Source organism: Erinaceus europaeus, chromosome 20, assembly GCF_950295315.1.
Source record: "Erinaceus europaeus chromosome 20, mEriEur2.1, whole genome shotgun sequence".
In the NCBI taxonomy this organism is placed as follows: domain Eukaryota; kingdom Metazoa; phylum Chordata; class Mammalia; order Eulipotyphla; family Erinaceidae; genus Erinaceus; species Erinaceus europaeus.
The window spans coordinates 28,826,508-28,846,227 of record NC_080181.1 but is presented as its reverse complement, the minus strand read 5'-3'; the positions used below and the strand labels follow the sequence as shown (position 1 = coordinate 28,846,227).

General features: G+C 49.1%; 1 protein-coding gene across 3 annotated transcripts in view; it reads right to left on the bottom strand.

Moving 5' to 3' along the window:
- Positions 1–276: 276 nt before the first annotated feature.
- Positions 277–19,720, bottom strand: part of ST14 (ST14 transmembrane serine protease matriptase) — a 70,623-nt gene continuing 51,179 nt past the window's right edge. For 2 of the 3 annotated variants that reach the window (XM_060180188.1, XM_060180186.1), the window contains exons 8-19: positions 15,871–16,010; positions 15,522–15,619; positions 13,412–13,521; positions 13,188–13,318; positions 12,129–12,233; positions 11,736–11,846; positions 11,499–11,612; positions 10,684–10,806; positions 10,015–10,201; positions 4,200–4,474; positions 1,153–1,289; positions 277–894 (exon numbers count right to left, since the gene is read on the bottom strand). In XM_060180188.1, coding sequence (XP_060036171.1) covers positions 733–894; positions 1,153–1,289; positions 4,200–4,474; positions 10,015–10,201; positions 10,684–10,806; positions 11,499–11,612; positions 11,736–11,846; positions 12,129–12,233; positions 13,188–13,318; positions 13,412–13,521; positions 15,522–15,619; positions 15,871–16,010 — 1,693 coding nt within the window. In that variant the 3' untranslated portion in view covers positions 277–732. The remainder of the gene's footprint in view (positions 895–1,152; positions 1,290–4,199; positions 4,475–10,014; positions 10,202–10,683; positions 10,807–11,498; positions 11,613–11,735; positions 11,847–12,128; positions 12,234–13,187; positions 13,319–13,411; positions 13,522–15,521; positions 15,620–15,870; positions 16,011–19,720) is intronic. The other variant, XM_060180187.1, reaches the window with a different exon arrangement.

Here is a 19,720-nt window from a genome sequence, read left to right as displayed (position 1 = left end):
CGAGCCCCTGGCTCCCCACCTGCAGGGGAGTCGCTTCACAGGCGGTGAAGCAGGTCTGCAGGTATCTGTCTTTCTCTTCCCTTCTCTGTCTTCCCCTCCTCTCTCCATTCCTCTCTGTCCTGTCCAACAACAACAGCTATGACAACAATAACAACTATAACAAGCACAACAACAAGGGCAACAAAATGGGAAAAATAGCCTCCAGGAGCAGTGGATTCGTAGTGCAGGCACCAAGCCCCAGCAATAACCCTGGAGGCAAAAAAAAAAAAAGGCATGTACCTAAAAAGAGTGTTTTACTCACACACACAAATATACACACACTGTACCCCACCTGGAGTACTGGGCCCCCAACTCAGATTTTAGCATTGTGGTTCTTCCCACCTGGGTGTCCTCAAGGGCCTAGGAGCCCCAAGCTTCCCCCAGCCCACCGAGGGTCTCCAAAGCAATGTCCCCGCATCGGAGAGTGGTGGTGGCAGGACCCTGGAAGGAGCTTGGGCCTGGCTGCGGCCTGGAAGGATCAGGTCTCTGTCGCCAGATTCAAGGTCAAGACTAAGGAGCAGTTACCGTCGGTAGCCAGCAGGGGTCGCTCGGGGCCGCTCTCTAGCGCCCTCTGCAGGCCGACTAAGTCCTGAGCTTCTGTTCACAGTCTGGCTGCTGGGGCCTGCCGCAGGGTGCAGTGAGCAACCTGTCCTTGGCCCGCAGGAGTGCACGCTGTTGGGCTGGCTCCTGCATCTACACCCCAGTCTGCTCTTTAATCCAGTCCCGGAGCACAGGGAGCCTCGTGTACACGCCCGGCTTGTCCCTCTGAGCGCAGCCTTCGCCCCAGCTCACCACGCCCGCCTGGAAGATGCGCCCGTCCTTCTCCACGCTGGACAGGGGCCCCCCGGAATCGCCCTGTGGGGAGACAGCCCTGCCTCAATGTACTGCCTCCGACCACCCTGTCCTGGCAGCCCTGTAAGGTCTGTCACCCCCACCCCCCAACCCCCCCCCTACACTGCTCCCTCCTTCCCTACAATCTGCCAGCACCCCATAACCTTCCATCCTCCACCCAACCCTCCCTCCTTACCCCCAGCCTTCCAGGTGCCCCCCAGCCCTCCATCCTCCCCACCCTTCCCCCAGTCTTGCCCCCCACCCCAGCTACCCCCACCCCACCTGGCAGGCGTCCACGCCCCCGCTGAGGTAGCCCACACACATCATGCGCGGGGTGATCTGCTGCGGCAGCAGCTTCTCGCAGGTGGTCTGGTTGATGACGCGGATCTCCCCTTTCTGCAGGATCAGCGCTGCGGACCCTGCAGAGAACAGTGGGGCTGGTGGGCATGGGGCCCTGGGGGAGCCACCAGGGCGAACCCACACGAGAACCTGCACTGGCAAAGCTGGATGGTACACGGTGCCTGTCGCTGAGGGTAAAGTGAAGGGATGTGGGGAGTCAGGCAGAGCAAGCGGGCTGCAGAACTGTGAGGGGACTCGACATGGAGACAGTGTACAGGATTAATAGCCTGAAAGAAGGCGCCACCTTCTTGGTTAAACCCACAGTGATGGGAGTGACGTTAAGGAGACCCCTCGCTGTGCTGTCCACTTCCAAAAGAGTGTTGTAGCAATGCTGTAACCCATTTTATAAACCATTTCTTTATTTATTTCTTTATTTTGGATAGAGCTAGAAAGCAATTGAGAGGCCGGAGGAGACAGAGAAAACACTTGCGGCACTGCTTCACCACTCTCAAACATCTATAAAGAACTCAGGTAGCTAAAGGAAAAAAAAAGTGGGGGAGGTGGGGGTAGATAGCATAATGGTTATGCAGAGAGAGTCTCATGCCTGAGACTCCAAAGTCCTAGGTTCAATCCCCCGCACCACCATAAACCAGAGCTGAGCAGTGCTCTGGTAAAAAAAAAAAAAAAAAAAAAGAACAGCTCAATAAAAAATGGGCAGAAGATATGAATAGATGGTTTTATTTTTAAAATTAATTAAACATATTATTTTATTTTATTTTATATAGGAGGAGAGAAAGAGCCAGCCATCACTTTGGTACATGTGCGGCCGGGGATTGAACTCAAGACCTCATGCTTGAAAGTCCAGTGCTTTATCCACTGTGCCATCTCCCAGACCATTAAAAATCTTCCAGGAGGGAGTCAGGCGGTAGCGCAGTGGGTTAAGCGCAGGTGGCGCAAAGTGCAAGGACCAGCATAAGGATCCTGGTTCAAGCCCCTGGCTCCCCACTTGCAGGGGAGTCGCTTCACAAGCGGTGAAGCAGGTCTGCAGGTGTCTTTCTCTCCCCCTCTCTGTCTTCTCCTCCTCTCTCCATTTCTCTCTGTCCTATCCAACAACGACAACATCAATAACAACAGCAATAACTACAATAAAAAACAACAAGGGCAACAAAAGGGAATAAATAAATAAATATTTAAAAAATTTAAAAAAAACCTTCCAGGGTTATTGCTGGGGCTTGGTACCTGCATTACAAATCCACTACTCATGGAGGGCCTTCCCCCCCCTTTTTTTGTTGTTGCCCTTGTTGTTATTATTGTTATTGCTGTTGCTGGATAGGACAGAGAGAAATTGAGAGAGATGGGAAAGACAGATGGGGTTGGGTGGTAGCGCAGCAGGTTAAGCGCATGTGGGTCAAAGTGCAAGGACTGGTGAAAGGATCCCGGTTCGAGCCCCCGGCTCCCGACCAGCAGGGGAGTCACTTCACAGGCGGTGAAGCAGGTCTGCAGGTGTCTATCTTTCTCTCCCCATCTCTGCCTTCCCCTCCTCTCTCCATTTCTCTCTGTCCTAGCCAACAATGACGACAACAACAACAATAAAACAAGGGCATCAAAAGGGAAAATAAATAATAAAAAAAATCTTTAAAAAAAAAGACTATACTGTAAACTATAAGCCCCGCAATAAAAAATAAGTAAAAAAAATAAAGTTGTGGGAGGAAACAAAGAATTGAACTCAGGATATCATGCTTACAAGTCCTGTGCTATGCTGCTATACTACCTCTCATGTTGGGGAAAAAAATAATAAAAGCAAAGGAAGCAGGAGTAGGGGGGTAGGGGTTACAAGGGCACTGGGGACTCCGTGCATGATAATAGAGGACTTCAGTTGGTCGGGGGAGTGGTATGCAGACACCTGTCACAGAAATCATACTCAGGGCGAGGCAGTGGCACACCTGGTAGAGCACACAAATTCCCATGCAGGAGGGTCCGGGTTCAAGGCCCTGGGCCCCACCTGCAGGGAGGAAACTCCACAGCTGGTGGGTGGAGCAGTGCTGCAGGTATCTCTCTCCCCCTCACTCCCTTTACATGACTCTGTCAGAAAGTAAATAAAATAAAATACATTTCTAATCATATGTGAGTGGCAACTGTTCTGCAAATCATTACTTACCTAATAAAAGGAATAAAACAAAGACAGAAAAAGGAAAGGAAAACAAACAAACAAATAAACAAATCCATTTCATGCCTGAGGCTCTGCCATTCCAGACTCAATATCCAGCACCACCGTAAGCCAGAGCTGTGCAGTGGTCTGGATGGGTATGTGTTTAAAATAAATAGGGGGGCTGGGAGTCAGGCTGTAGCGCAGCGGGTTAAGCGCAGGTGGCGCAAAGCACAAGGACCGGCATAAGGATCCCGGTTCGAACCCCGGCTCCCCACCTGCAGGGGAGTCGCTTCACAGGCGGTGAAGCAGGTCTGCAGGTGTCTATCTTTCTCTCCTCCTCTCTGTCTTCCCCTCCTCTCTCCATTTCTCTCTGTCCTATCCAACAACGACGACAACAACAATAATAACTACAACAATAAAACAACAAGGGCAACCAAAGGGAATAAATAAATTAAATAAAATATTAAAATAAATAAATAAATAGGGGGGCTGGGTGGTGGCACACCTGATTAGGTGCACATGTTACAATGCACAAGGAACAGGGTTCAAGCCCCAAGTCCACACCTGCAGGGGAAAAGTTCTGTGCGTGGTGAAGCAGTGTTGCAGGCGTGTCTCTGTCTCTAGCCCTCTCTGTCACTCCTTCCCTTCTCGATTGCTAGCTGTCTCTATTCAATAAATATAACACCAAAAAAAAAAAAACCAAAATATGAAACAATAAAGACAAAACACCTTACCAAATGTTTCCTGGGGGAAACAGGCTCAAAAAGTTTGGGCCACCCACCAAGGCCACACCCTGCAGACCCCCAATCCCTGGTCGGTGGCAACCCCGCCGGGCACTCACCTCCCTCCTTGGTGTGGCCCCAGCCAGTGACCCAGATGGCCTTGCCTGCGGGGAACTCGTGCGTGGCATCGGGCAGGCAGATGGGGCGCACAGTGTTGCTGTACTCCACCGCCTTGGCCAGCTCCAGCAGCGCGATGTCATAGTCAAAGGTGAAGTCGTTGAAGGATGGGTGGAGGATAATGCGCTTGAGTTTCAGCTCCTGCACCCCAGAGGCGCTGCGCTTGCTCTGGTCATGCAGGCCCAGGTAGGCGATCCACAACTTGGGGTCCGAGTAACTGCAGAGGGAACCGGAGAGCAGCCCTGAGCGCCCCCTGCCGGCTGCTGAGGGTAGCTGCTACTTGGCCTTCACCTTGTTCTGGCTTCCACTGGGCCATAGATGGTGGTAATGCATCTGATAAAGCTTTGCTTTCCATGCTCTCACTTCCTCTCTCCCTCCGCCCCACCCCCCTCTCTGCCTCTCTACCTCTCTGTCTCTATCTAAAAAAAAAAAAAAATTTTTTTTTAATTAATTATCAGTGAATACAGACGAAGGGTAGAGAGAATTTACTAACTTTTTTTTTTCTTTCAGTGGACTTGTAACTTAGGTTGGGAATGTTTTCCAAATAAAAGCTTGGGAAGAGAGCAGGGGTAGACAGCATAATGGTTCGGCAAAGAGATTCTCATGGAAGTGCCAGGTTCAGTCCCCTGCACCACCATAAGCCAGAGCTGATCAGCTTCCGGTAAATAATAATTAATTAATTAATAAACATATATAAAACCGTGATAAGATCATTAGTCAGTCTTTGTAAATGAGTAACTATTGAATAGTTTCTGGTCACTTAAGAAATGTGTGCTGTGGGTCGGGCAGTAGCACAGGGTGGTTAAGCACACATGGCGCAAAGTGCAAGGACAGGCTTAAAGATCCCAGTTCAAACCCCCAACTCCCCACCTGCAGGGGGGTCGCTTCACAAGTGGTGAAGCAGGTCTGAAGGTGTTTATCTTTCTCTCTCCCTCCCTGTCTTCCCCTCCTCTCTCCATTTCTCTCTGTCCTATCCAACAACAATGACAGCAATGACAACAATAATAATCACAACAACGATAAACAACAAGGGCAACAAAAGGTAAAACTAGCCTCCAGGAACAGAGGATTCATGGTGCAGGCACGAGTCCCAGGATAACCCTGGAGGCGAGAGAAAGAAAGAAAGAAGGAAAGAAAGAAAGAAAGAAAGGAAGGAAGGAAGGCATAGCATAATGGTTATGCAAAGAGACTCTAAGGCCTGAGGTTCCAAAGTCCCAGGTTCAATCCCCAGCACCACCATAAACCAAAGATGAGCTGTCCTCTGGCAAAATAAAATGTAACTCCCTATCACTGAGATGCCAGCTGGAGGAATTTAGCCATTAGCCCCCTCGGTTATCCAAGTGGTCCTGTGACAGACAGGGTTCCAAGAAAAGCCAACAATACAGAGCATACTGCGTATAAAGAAAGCATTTAAATATCCACATCTTCATTCTTTTTTCTTTCTAATTCTTTTTTTTTTAACCATAACACTGCTCAGTCCTGATTTATGGTTGTGCTGGGGATTAAACCTGGGACTTTAGAGCCTTAGGCATGAGAGTCTCTTTGCAGAACCGTTATGCTATCTCCCCAGCCCAGTCATTTTTTTTCTTTTTTTTAACTTTTTATTTTATATTTTTTTATTATCTTTGTTTATTGGATAGAAACAGCCAGAAATTTAGAGGGAAAGAGCAGACAGAGAGGGAGAGAGACAGAGAAACATCTGCAGCCCTGCTTTACTGCTTGTAAAGCTTTCCCCCTGTAGGTGGGGACCAGGGACTCGAACCAGGTCCTTGCACATTGTAACATATGCACTCAACCAGGTGAGCCACTATCTGGCCCCTGTCATTCATTTTTAACGTACTTATATACAATATGAAAATTTCATTTATATTACCAATGAGAGAGAACCAGAGCATTACTCTGGCCAGGGATTCGATGCTCTTGGATTCATCATTTTGGCCACTGTGCCATCTCCCAAGCTACCCGTTCATTCATTTGATCCCCAAGAGCCCCTCCAGATAGAGCTTCTTTTAAGATGAAGTCAGACACAGAAAACTTACATAACCTGCCCGAGACCACACAGCCTGTTTGGGACCCAGGAAGCCCATGGCCTTGATAGGAAATAATGCCTCACCTCACCTGCCTCTACTCACAGTCCCCTTTTTCTGTGGAAGGACTGAGTCATGATGTGTGTCTACAGACAAACGCCCTCACACTTCAACACCCAGCCCACACCCCAGCCCACAGACACCCCGCCTCCTCAGCACTCAGCAGTTCCTGAACTTTGCATGGTAGTCTGTCACCCTCTGCCGGGGAGGCTGAGAAGTGCAGGAATGGAGACGCTGTGCTCTTCTCTCCTCTGGGCTCAATTAAAACATATTCAACTACGCTAGCAAGTACCAGAGGAAGTGCTAAGGACTGAACTGCTTAGGCATGCAAGTCCTTTGCTCCCAGTAGCTCCTCCATCACCTTAAAAAAAGTCTCTCTCTCCTGCGAGTTAAGCGTAGGTGGCGCAAAGCACAAGGACCCGCGGAAGGATGCCGGTTCAAGCCCTGGGCTCCCCACCTGCTGGGGAGTCACTTCACAAGTGGTGAAGCAGGTCTGCAGGTGTCTATCTTTCTCTCCCCCTCTGTCTATCCCTCCTCTCTCCATTTCTCTCTGTCCTATCCAACAACGACATCAACAACAACAATAATAACTACAACAATAAAACAAAGGTAACAAAAGGGAATAAATAAATATATTTTTAAAAGTCTCTCTTTTTATAGACAGAAACTGAGAGGGGGAGGAGGAGGGAGAGAGAGGGAGAGAGACACACCTGTAGCACTGCTTCACTACTTAATGAAGCATCCCTGCTACAGGTGAAGACCAGGGGCTTGAACCCATGTCCTTAAGCACTGTAATGTGTTTGTTCGACCAGGTGCACCACCACCCCCCCATCAAGAAAAAGCTCACCTGGTAGAGCTTACCACATGCCATGCATGAGGACCCGGGTTTGAGGCCCCCGATCCACATGGGAGCATATAGCAGAAAGGACATGAGCAGTGGGGCAGTATCTCACCTCTCCCTCTCTCTCTCTCTTTCTCTCTCTCTCCACCTCCCTCTCTCTCTTTCATGTTGAGGCAAAAAGAGCTCAAAAAGTTGGTAACTGGTGGCACACCCAGCAGAGTGCACATGTTACCATGTGCAAGGACCTGAGTTCTGCCTTCAGTCCCCTCCTATGGGGAGGGGAACAATTTTCTTTTCTTTAATTTTTTTCCTCCAGGGTTATTGATGGGGCTTGGTGCCTGCTCTACGAATCCACTGCTCCCGGGGGGCTATTTTTTCCCTTTTGTTGCCCTTGTTGTTTTATTGTTGTAGTTATTATTGTTGTTGTTGTTGTTGGATAGGACAGAGAGAAATGGAGAGAGGAGGGGGAGACAGAGAGGGCGAGAGAAAGATAGACACCTGCAGACCTGCTTCACTGCCTGTGAAGCGAACCCCCTGCAGGTGGAGAGCCAGAGGCTTGAACCGTGCCATGTGCGCTTAACCCGCTGCACAACCACCCGACCCCTGAGAAGTTTCATAATGCAATGCTGTGCTCTCTATCTCCCCCTGCCCTCTCAAATTCTCTCTGTCTCTATTAGAAAAAGAGAGAGAAAGGAGGGTGGGGGTAGATAGCATAATGGTTATGCAAAGAGACTCTCATGACTAAGGCTCCGAAGTCCCAGGTTTAACCCCCTGCTCCATAAACTAGAGCTGAGCAGTGCTCTGGTAAATAAAGAAATTAATTAATTAATTAAATTATAAAAAAAAGTAGGAGGAGGAAGAGAAGGAAAGTTGAAAAAGAGTTGACAGAAGCCGTGGAATTGTCTTCAATATGGTCCCCACACCCCTTAAAGAAAGACCATTTCTGCCCTGTGCAGGGTGGATGAAAAAATGAGGAGGAGGCAGGTGAGGGAGGGAAGTGTTGGTTTTGAATGCAGCTACACTGAAAAGCTTAGCCAAGGGAGTCGGGCAGTAACGCAGTAGGTTAAGCGTATGTAGTGCAAAGCACAAGGATCGGCACAAGGATCTCGGTTCGAGCCCCCGGCTTCCCACCTGCAGGGGAGTCCCTTCACAGTGTCTCTCTTTCTCTCCCCCCTGTCTTCCTCTCCTCTCTCCATTTCTCTCTGTCCTACCCAACAACCCAACAATAACCCAACGACAGCAATAACAACAACAACTACAACAATAAACAAAAAAAACCAAAACAAACAAAAAAACAAGGGCAACAGAAGGGAATAAATAAATATATTTAAAAAACGGGAGTATGGATCTACCTGTCAATGCCCATGTTCAGCAGGGAAGCAATTACAGAAGCCAGACCTTCCACCTTCTGCATCCCATAATGACCTTGGGTCCATACTCCCAGAGGGATAGAGAATAGGAAAGCTCTCAAGGGAGAGGACGGGATACAGAGTTCTGGTGGTGGGAACTGTGTGGAGTTGTACCCCTCTTTTTCTATGATTTTGTCAGCATTTCCTTTTTTTTTTTTTCTTCCTCCTCCAGGGTTATTGCTGGGCTCGGTGCCTGCACCATGAATCCACCGCTCCTGGAGGCCATTTCCCCCCCCTTTTGTTGCCCTTGTTGTAGCTTCGTTGTGGTTATTATTATTGCCCTTGTTGACGCAATTCTTTGTTGGATAGGACAGAGAGAAATGGAGAGAGGAGGGGAAGACGGAGAAGGGGAGAGAAAGATAGACACCTGCAGACCTGCTTCACCGCCTGTGAAGCAACTCCCCTGCAGGTGGGGAGCCGGGGGCTGGAACCGGGATCCTTACGCCGGTCCCTGCGCTTTGCGCCACATGCGCTTAACCCACTGCGCCACCGCCCGATCCCCAGCATTTCCTTTTTATAAATAAAAAAATAATAATAAAACAAACAAACAAACAAAGCTTAGCCAAGTCCAGGACCCAACCTGCTGTGTGTTCTGGGCACATCACCCAGTTGAACTCATTCTTTCAAACCTGCAGGCCAGCAATCACTGTCCCCATCACAGGGGCAGGGGCTGTACAAGTAGTCCAAATCACCCAGCTCTCCTGAGCTGGACTATGAATGTGAGACAGGTTCCCCCAAGTCTGGAAGAGGCCCTGCACAGCTCTAGAATGCAAACGGCCTGCACCCCATCTCTGTAAAGGGGGTGCCCTTTGGACAGACACTTAGTGCTTGCTTCTGTTATCACTATGAAGTCACTAACTTTTACTGGTGTTTTGTTTTGTTTTGTTTTGTTTTGTTTTGTTTTGTTTGTTTACCGGAGCTGCTCAGCTCTGGTTTACAGTGGTGCTGGGGACTGAACCTGGGACTTCAGAAACTCAGGCAGGAGAGTCTTTTTGCAGACCCACTATGCTGTCTCTCCTGCCCTGATTATTACTGATCATTCACAAATTTCAATAATGAATTCATGGAGAATTATTTTACTTTGTCGCCTCTGAGACTTCACCTTTCCAGGCTTTTCTGAGAGACACAGAGAGATCAAATGAGAGAGGAAAGACACCACAGCCCAAAGCTCCCTCCAGCGCAGTGGGGGCTGTGCTCAAATCTGGGCTGTGTGCAAGACAAAGCAGGTACCCTATCGAGGTGAGCTATCCTGTCAGCCCTGACTGATGATTATTCCTTAGGAAACCCCTCTAGGGCATCTACCCCTCACCCCAGTGTCATCCCACCAATGCATGAATCACAGAGACAAGAGGTCCCAACAGCCCCAGAAAACAGAGGAGAGCCCCAGCCCCTAACCCTGAGCCCCCGAGCAGTGGCCCACCTGAATCCCCTCTCGTCCACGTAGCAGTGAGCTGCAGACACCATCCAGTTGGGGGAGATGAGTGACGCCCCGCACACGTGGCCCTGGCCCTGGGCGTGGAGGCTGGCCTGCCAAGGCCACTCGCCCTCGTCTGCATTCTCACCTCCGACCACCCGCGCGTGCTTGGTGAAGGAACGCTTGCCACAGTCTGGGGAGTGAGGGGCAGAGAACTCAGGGGATGGCAGTCCTAGGGAGGGGGCACTCCAGGAACCCCTGGGAGAGGGCCTGGAGCGCCAGAGACCCCCGAACATCTACCTGGGCCTCTCACCTGCATCTCAATTCAAAACCCTCACACTCCTCCCTCACAGCCCAGCTGGGGCTGTGTGCACGGCTAGCCCACCGTCCCCGAGAGCTCAGGTGAGCTGCCCTTTCTCTTCTAGGCAGGATGGAGGACACAGGCCCCCAACCACCCTGTGGTTAGGGCTACAGAGCAGGGGGCTGGACACCAGTCCTGCCAGATGTCCAGACCTCTCCCAGGGCAGCATCTCTGTGCCAATGGGCCATCATCTTTCCCTCCTGGCAGACCCCGCAGGCAGAGCTGCATGAGGGAAGCCCTGGCATGGTTTGTGCCTCCAGATGCCCCTTACACAGTGAACAACCTGCACAACCATACACAGCCGCCCTGCTTACCACAGTTCTTTTCATCTGAACCGTCGCTGCAGTCCTTCTTCCCATCACATTCAAGGTTGTTCTTGCTCAGGCAGAGTCCGTTTTGGCAGCGGTAGGTGTGGTCAGTGCACGGGACTGTGTCAACTGGCCAAGGGACACGGGGACAGAAAATGATGATCCGCCCACCTGTGGTCCCTCACTCAGGGCTGCCCCACCTATCCTCAGCCAGGCTCACTCTCCACCTTCCAGAAGGTTCTCTGGACTGGGGGACCGGGCGGTAGCACGGTGGGTTAAGCGCACATGGTGCAAAGCGCAAGGACCAGAATAAGGATCCCGGTTCGAGCCCCCGGCTCCCCACCTGCAGGGGAGTCACTTCACAGGCGGTGAAGCAGGTCTGCAGGTGTCTTTCTTTCCCCCTCTCTTGTCTTCCCCTTCTCTCTCCATTTCTCTCTGTCCTATCCAACAACAACAATATCAATGGCAACAATAACAATAAGGGCAACAACAAGGGCAAGAAAATGAAAAAAAAAAAGGCCTCCAGGAGCAATAGATTCATAGTGTAGGCACTGAGTCCCAGAAATAACCCTGGAGGCAAAAAAAAAAAAAAAAGAAGGAGGAGGAGGAGAGGAAGAGGAGGAGGAGGAGGAGGAGGAAGAGGGGATGATTCTCTGGACTAAGCCTTTTCTCATCCTATTTCACAGGCAGGTAATCTGTGTTTCATTAAACTTTGAAACTGTTGCCTGTGAGACTGTGCTCCTGGCTGTTCTCTGAAAGGTGGAGCCTCCTCCCTGGGGAGGAGAGCACCCCCAAGGAAGGAGGGCTAGGCCAGGTCTCACCACCGCTACAAGTGGCTTCGTCGGAGCCGTCCTCACAGTCGTCCTTCCCGTCACACGTCTGGACCTTCGAGAGGCACTTCCCGTTGGCACACCTGAAGGCCTCAGCAGGACAACCTTGTGGGGAGGGAGTTCCGGGGTCCGGGAAGGGGGGGGGGGAGACACAGACCACAGGTGACTCCAGGCCCAGCTGTGAGCCAGCTCTGGGGGATCCAGCCCAGTCCTCCCACGGCCACTCACTGCACTCCAGCTCGTCACTGTTGTCCCCACAGTCGTTGACGCTGTCACAGAGCCAGAACAGGGGTTTGCAGAACTTGTTCTTGCACGTGAACTGGTAGGTGGTGTTGCATTCTGGAGGGACAGGGAGGGGTCAGAGGGTATCCTCACTCCTTCTGTCTACCTGGGAGCTGTGGGGCTGGGTTGGGCACCCCTGTTTTACTGGCCATGGAGGCCACCCCCACACTGCATGTGCATGGGACTTCCCAACAGCAGAGAGAGGGAAGTGGAGGTGGTGGTGACTGGTGGGGTGGGATACCCTCCCGGGTGGGATAACCTCCCCTCCCTGCCACTGTGGGTCTCTCGGTCACAGGCTCAGATGGTTGGGGAGGTGCCGGCTCCCCACGGGCCACTCACTGCAGTCCCTCTCGTCACTCATGTCGGTGCAGTCGGCCCAGCCATCACAGCGCAGCTCCTTCGCGATGCACCGCCCTGTGCTGCACATGAACTTCCCCGGACAGGCTGCGGGGGCAGGATGGGGCTGATGGCCGGGGCCACCACCCTGCCTCCCATAGCTGCCTCCCGCCTCACCTCCCCACCCTAGAGCTGACCCCACAGCCATACAGTTTAGCCAGGGCTACGGCAGGCGTGTGTGTGTGTGTGTGTGTGTGTGTGTGTGTGTGTGTGTGTGTGTGTGTGTCTCCAGCCTGCAGCACAGGAAGGGCCACAGAACAAAGCCCAGGCTAGCTGCACTCCCTCCTGACTACTAGTGACAAAACCTAGATAGGCCAAGTGGAGAAAGGCTTGGGGTGGGGTGTGTCTGGCTCTGTTTCATCCCTAGTCAGCCACAGTGTAGTGCCAAGCTCTACACTCACTCTCAGCACAGACCCACAGCAGCCTGGCAGACCTACCATGAGTGTCTTACCCCAGTAGCAAACGGCAGCCTGGGAGTCCCAACATTTGCTTAGTTTTAATATTTTGTCATTTTATTTTAATGAGAGATACTGAAAGAAAGACACAGAAAGACTATCGCACTTTAAAAAAAAAAAAAAAATACCATAGCACGCTCAGCTCTGGCTTATGGTGGTGCAGGGGATTGAACCTGGGAACCTCAGAGTCTCCCTCAGGTTTTAGAGTTTCTTTGCAATAACTATTATGCTATCTTCCCCTACCCAATAAATGAGTCTTTTTTTTTTAATTGGATCGAGACCAAGAGATATTGAGAGGGGCAGGGGAGGTAGAGAGGAACACCCGCAGCCCGGCTTCACCACTTGTGAAGCGTTTCCCCCTGCAGGTGGGGACCAGGGGCTTGAACCTGGGTCCTTGTGTACTTGTAATGTGAGCGCTTAAATGTGAGCACCACTAAAAGGCATGTACCAGCCACTCTCTGGCACCTTAGAATCAGGAAAGCACAAGCCCATCAACCACAGAACAGTGCGCGTGCGTAGGGGATGGGCCCCCACTCCCGATACTCACGGTTGTTGGAGTCATAGGAGAGGTATTCGGCCAGGAAGCCAGTGTCGGTGTAAGACTGATCCGAGTGGAAGTGGACAGTTATTTTGTTGCTCTGGCTTGCGACCACAAACTGGGGCTTCTCCCCACAGTACCTGGAGGAGGTGGTGACAGTGGGGAGAGGGTGTGGGTGTGTGTGTGTGTCTGTCTGTCTATCTTCCGGCCCCACACCACTACCCAACCCACACCTTTCGCCATTGATCTCCACGTAGTCCTTGGTGCACGTGTGAAGGGGGATATTGGGTTCCCACAGGTAAAAGAGCTTGAAGAGAACCTTCACGTTCCGGTTGCTGGGCACCTGGAGGGAAAACGCCATCAGTTTCCAGCTGCTTCTTTGAAATGTTTATTTATTTATTCATTTTATATTTTATTTATTTATTTTCCCTTTTGTTGCCCGTGTTGTTTTTTATTGTTGTTGTAGTTATTATTGTTTTACTGATGTTGTTCCTTGCTGGATAGGACAGAGAAAAATGGAGAGAGGAGGGGAAGACAGAGGGGGAGAGAAAGATAGACACCTACAGACCTGCTTCACCGCCTGTGAAGCGACTCCCCTGCAGGTGGGGAGCCGGGGGCTCAAACTGGGATCCTTACGTCGATCCTTGTGCTTCGCGCCACATGCGCTTAACCCGTTGCGCTACCGCCCGACTCCCTATTTACTTATTTATTTATTTAAGCTGCTAGGAGTAAGGGAAATGGAGAAAGGGAGGGTAATAGAAAGGATGAGAAAAGAGACACCTGCAACACTGTTTCACCGACTGTGAAGCATCCCTCTGCCCCTGCAGTTGGAGGCTAGGGACTTGAACCCGGGTCCTTGTGCACTATAATATGGGTGCTCTGCCAGGTGTGCCATAACTAATTCTTCCAGCTGCTGCTTTCCCTAGGTCCTGGACCCAGGCCTGTGGGGATTAGGGGGGAGGGTGGCCCAGTCTCCCCTGTCCCTCCCACACCGGTGATGTGAGTGAGACACACAGCTGTGACTGGAGGTGCCAGAGGGTGTCACATTTGGGAAGATATGTTTCAGAGTTAAGAGATTATCGTCTTCCTAAATTATCGAAGAAAGAATAAATGGGGGGGGGGCAGGTGGCCAGTAGAGCTCACATGTTACCATGCCTGAGAGTCAGGGTTCAAAAAAAAAAAACCCCAGTCCCTACCTGCAGGGGAGGAAACTTCACAAGTGGTGAGGCAGTGCTGCAGGTGTCTCTCTGTCTCTCTCCCTCTCTATCAAAAGAAGTAAAAAAGAAAAAGAAAGAAAGGAAGGAAGGAAGGAAGGAAGGAAGGAAGGAAGGAAGAAAGAAAGAAAGAAAGAAAGAAAGAAAGAAAGAAAGAAAGAAAGAAAGAAAGAGAGAAAGGAATCATCGGAATCAGGGGAATCTCTGTACAGGCACAGAGTCCCAGTGATAACCCTGGTGGCAAAATTTAAAAGAGAGAGAGACTGAGATGCGCTTGAGACTGAGTGAGGGTCTCTGATGGCCTGCTAGTTTAGTAGTAGGTGTCTTTCCTGTGTCTTGCACACCTTCTAACATATCTCTAACGGACAGGCAAACACACCCCAGGAGACAGTGAAGTGCTGAGAAGTAAGAAGGAAGCCCGTTGGTGAGCTCAGATTACATGCCAGCATCAGAATCTGGGTCCCTCCCCATGTAGCTCTACCCACCCAAACCTGCTTCACCTGCAGGGCTGCAGAAGTGTGACCTCTTTGGGGTCCTAAAGGGGCCTGAGTGGCCAGGCAGTGGTGCACCTGGCTAAGTGTACATGTCACAATGTGCAAGGGTCCCAGTTCAAGCCCCTGTTACCCACCTGCAGGGGGGAAAGTTTCAGGAATAATGAAGCAGTGCTCTAAGTCTCTCTCTCTCTCTCTCTGCCTCCCCTTTCTGTCTGTATCTATATAAATAATAATAAAATGTATGTTATAGGGAGTTGGGTGTAGCGCAGCAGGTTAAGCACATGTGGCACAAAGCACAAGGACCGACGTAAGGATTCCAGTTCGAGCCCCCGGCTCCCCACCTGCAGGGGGGTCCCTTCAAAGGCAGTGAAGCAGGTCTGCAGATGTCTTATCTTTCTCTCCCCCTCTTCCCCTCCTCTCTCCATATCTCTCTGTCCTATCCAATGACAACAACAATAGCAACTACAACAATAAAACAAGGGCAACAAAAGGGGATAAATATGTTTTAAAATGTATATTTTAAATAATAAAAAGGGCTCAGCCCCCTTCCTGACCTTCCTTGACTGTCATCTGGGGCAACCCTTCCATCACCACCCCCTCCTTTCTCTCTCCTCTTCCCCTCCCCCAGTTCCTACCTCGATGTCCCACGTGCAGTTGATGTTGGGTGGGTAGTGGCCGGGATAGTAAGGGCTGCTGAATGTCCCCTGGGTTCCCCGTAAGCTGCTGCCACAGCCTGAGGACAAAGGCAAAAAAAAGCATAAGCAAGGGACCCTGGGACTTGACTGCAGCCCACGCAGCACCTCCACCGCCTACCAGGCCACTGGGTGCCTCATGGCCAGAGAGTCCCTGTGGGGAGTCTGCTGACCAAACACCATCCTCCCCCCTCCCGGGCCCCCCCCCCAATCCCTGACCTGGGCCAGTAGACAGCACAGGATTTGAGCAGCCCCTCAGGCCCATCCCTCCCCGGCCGCCACCCTTCCTTACGGTGCATCTTAGGCAGCTGGAAGAACATGGCCTCAAAGCCAGGGTGTCGCCGCTCAGTGTTGGTGATCAGTGTGACCAGTAGCACGTTCTGGGAGGAGAAGAAGGTCAGGTTGTAGGAGGGAGGGTAGGCGCCACACATCCTGTGGGAGGCAAAGGGGTTGGCATTAGAGAGAGCAGAGGGGCTGAGGACTCCATTCCTGACCTTAGCCCCAGCCGCAAAAGGCCAAGTTCGAAAAGAGCTTCCCCACCCAACGATCATCCAGCTGGTTAAGACTGATTTAAAAACTCATAGGACTTGAGAAAAAATTTTTAAAAATGAATAAATAAAATAAAATTCAGAATTGTGATTAAAAAAGCATTGTAATTCTAGGTTAGGGAATATTTGGGGTTTTATACACTGGTGTAAGAAGTACTCATGATTGTGGTCCGTGGCTAAGGCCCTAGACTCTCAAGCATGAGGTCCCAAGTTCGATCCCTGGCAGCACATGTACCAGAGTGATGGCTGGTTCTTTCTCTCCTCCTATCTTTCTCATGAATAAATAAATAAAATCTTTAAAAAAAAAGTACTCATGATTAATACAAAAATCCAAGGACCCATAGGAAAACAGCAATCTATTACAGATATATTATGTACAACATATATATAATCAATAGATAATAGAGATGCATATATTTATTGCATTCATTATATATTTGTGTGTTGACTCTACCAATTTACTTGTGTAAGTCTACCCTCTGGCAGGAGACATGACTTCTGAAATTCTGGGGTGAATTTTCCATATAGTGAGCTGTCTTCTATTTTTTTTTTAATTTTATTTATTTATTCCCTTTTGTTGCCCTTGTTGTTTTATTGTTGTAGTTGTTGTTGGATAGGACAGAGAGAATGGAGAGAGGAAGGGAAGACAGATAGGGGAGAGAAAGACAGACACCTGCAGACCTTCTTCACCGCCTGTGAAGCGACTCCCCTGCAGGTGGGAAGCTGGGGGCTCGAACCGTGATCCTTAGGCCGGTCCTTGCGTTTTGAGCCACATGTGCTTAACCCACTGCACTACTGCCCGACTCCCTGAGCTGTCTTCTATTTAAAGGCTAGGTGTTTTATCACTGATCTAACTTTAGATGTAGGGAAACACTACTCTTGATTGTTTAAGTAGGAAAAGAAACAGAATGCAGACATGGGACAAAATGTCAGCATCTTGAAGGACAAAGAAACCGAGTAACACTCAAATATGTAGGACACCAGAAAACAACAACAACAAAGATTGATTATACATTGAATCCTAGACCTGGAGAAGGATAATGCAGGCCAAATGGAAAATTCTGAGTAAGGTCTATAGATAAGTTTTCAGTGTAGTATTGTCTTCAGTATCTTACTTTTGAAATTACATTGTGGTTACAAAAAAGTATCTACTTTGTGGAAAACTGGGGAAGTCACATTATCTCATTTTTGTAACTTTTTTAAAAAAGATTTTATTTATTTATTAATGAGAAAGATTAGAGGAGAGAGAAAGAACCAGACATCACTCTGGTACATGTGCTGCCGGGGATCGAACTCAGGACCTCATGCTCGAGAGTCCAGCACTTTTTCCACTGTGCCACCGCCTGGACCACTCATTTGTTGTAACTTTTATAAGCTTATACTATTTGTAAATTTTTTTAAATGTTATGATAAAATATATTGAAGTGTTGGATTAAATAGTCTTCAAGAAAAATAAATAAATAAATAAATAAATAAATAAATAAATACTCATAGGACTGGGTCGGGGAGATAGCATAATGGTTCTGCAAAAGGCTTTCATGCTTAAGGCTTTGAGGTCCCAATTCCTAGCACCACCATAAGCCAGAGCTGAGCAGTGCTCCGGCCTTTCTCTCTCTCTCACTGTTTTTCTATCTTTGAGATAAATATTAAAATGTTAGGGTGGGGGTAGATAGCATAATGGTTATGCATACAGACTTTCATGCCAGAGACTCTGAAGTCCCGGGTTCAATCCCCCTAAACCACCATAAGCCAGAGCTGAGCAGTGCTCTGGTAAAATAACAATAATAATAATATAAAATTTAATTAAAAAACGCCTCACAGGATTAAATGCACACAAGATGCCTGACTCCAGAGAGTGACATTAAATCAACTATGTGCTAAATAACAGCACTAACAGTTGGGTGAGGAAGAGAGCATAGTAGTTCTACAAAAAGACTTTCATGCCTGATGCACCAAAAGTCCCAGGTTCAATCTCCAGTACCACCACGAGCCAAAGCTGGGTGGTGCTCTGGAGGGAAATGAAAAAACAAACAGAATAAATAGGGGCCAGGTGATGAAACCAATCAAGCACACACTAGGGTTTAAGCCCCTAGTCCCCAATTGCAAGGAGAAGTTTCACAAGTGGTGAAGCAATACTGCAGGAATCTTTCTCTCTCTTCCTATCTCCTACTCCAGTCTCAGTTTTTCTTGTCTAATCAAGTAAAGTAAAGAAAAAGTAAAGAAAAAAAAGGGGGGAGGATGGGCGGTAGCACAGCAGGTTAAACACACGTTAAGCTAAGCCCAAGGACCGGTTCCCCACCTGCAGGGGAGTCGCTTCACAAGCGGTGAAGCAGGGCTGCAGGTGTCTGTCTTTCTCTCCCCCTCTCTGTCTTCCCCTCCTCTGTCCATTTCTCTGTGTCCTATCCAACGACGACAATAACAATAACAACAACAATAATAACAATTAAAAAAAAAAACAAGGGAAAAAATAGCCTCCAGGAGCAGTGGATTTGTAGTGCAGGCACCACGTCCCAGTGATAATCTGGGGGAAATTTAATTAACTAATTAATTAAATAATAATAACAGCAGCTACTTGGTAAAAGCTAACAGGGGACTGGCTGGTGTTGTACCCAGTAGAGTGTAAGCGTTACAATACTATGTCACAGAAGTGGAGCAGTCCTGCAGATGTCTCTTTTACTCTCCCTCTCCGTCTCCTCTCCTCTCAGTTTCTTTTTCTTTATCCAATAAATACACACACACACACACACACACACACACATTTAAAAGCTAATAATCCAGAAGGACACTGTTTCTAGAACTCTTCTTTTTTATTTATTTTTTCCTTTTTTTGTTGCCCTTGTTGTTTTTCATTGTTATTGTAGTTATTCTTATTGTTGTTGTTGTTGAGGTCGTCGTTGTTAGATAGGACAGAGAGAAATGGAGAGAGGAGGGGAAGACAGACAGAGAGAGAGAGAGAAAGATAGACACCTGCAGACCTGCTTCACCATCTGTGAAGCGACTCGCCTGCAGGTGGGGAACTGGGTGTTCGAACCAGGATTCTTACGCTGGTCGTTAAGCTTTGCGCCACGTGCGCTTAACCCGCTGCGCTACTGCCCAGCTCCCTAGAACTCTTATTTCTATTAACTCGGGGATTCAAAACAACTCTGAAATAGGAACTCTGAATATAACTGAGTATGAGGAAAGGAAAACTATTGGCATCTATGTTGTTAAGAGAAAACCTTGATCTTTTAAATATCTACTGGTGTTCGCTGCAGTTTGAGTGCTGGCTGGAGGATACCTGGCTTCACCTTTTTGCCTGTGTTTACTGCAGTCTGGATGTCTGAAGAAAATGCAAAAGTATATAACTGAGAAGAACAAGGCAGGAAGGGGGAAAAGATATGAGGATCACATCTCCTTCTCCCCCTTTGGCCAGTGGTTTTCCTCTTTTATTTTTCTTTTTGCCTCCAGGGTTATCGCTGGGGCTCAGTGCCTGCACTACGAATCCACTGCTCCTGGAGGCCATTTTCTCCCTTTTGTTGCCCTTGTTGTTTATTGTTGTTGTTACTATCATTGTTGTTATTGCTGTCATTGTTGTTGGATAGGACAGAGAGAAAT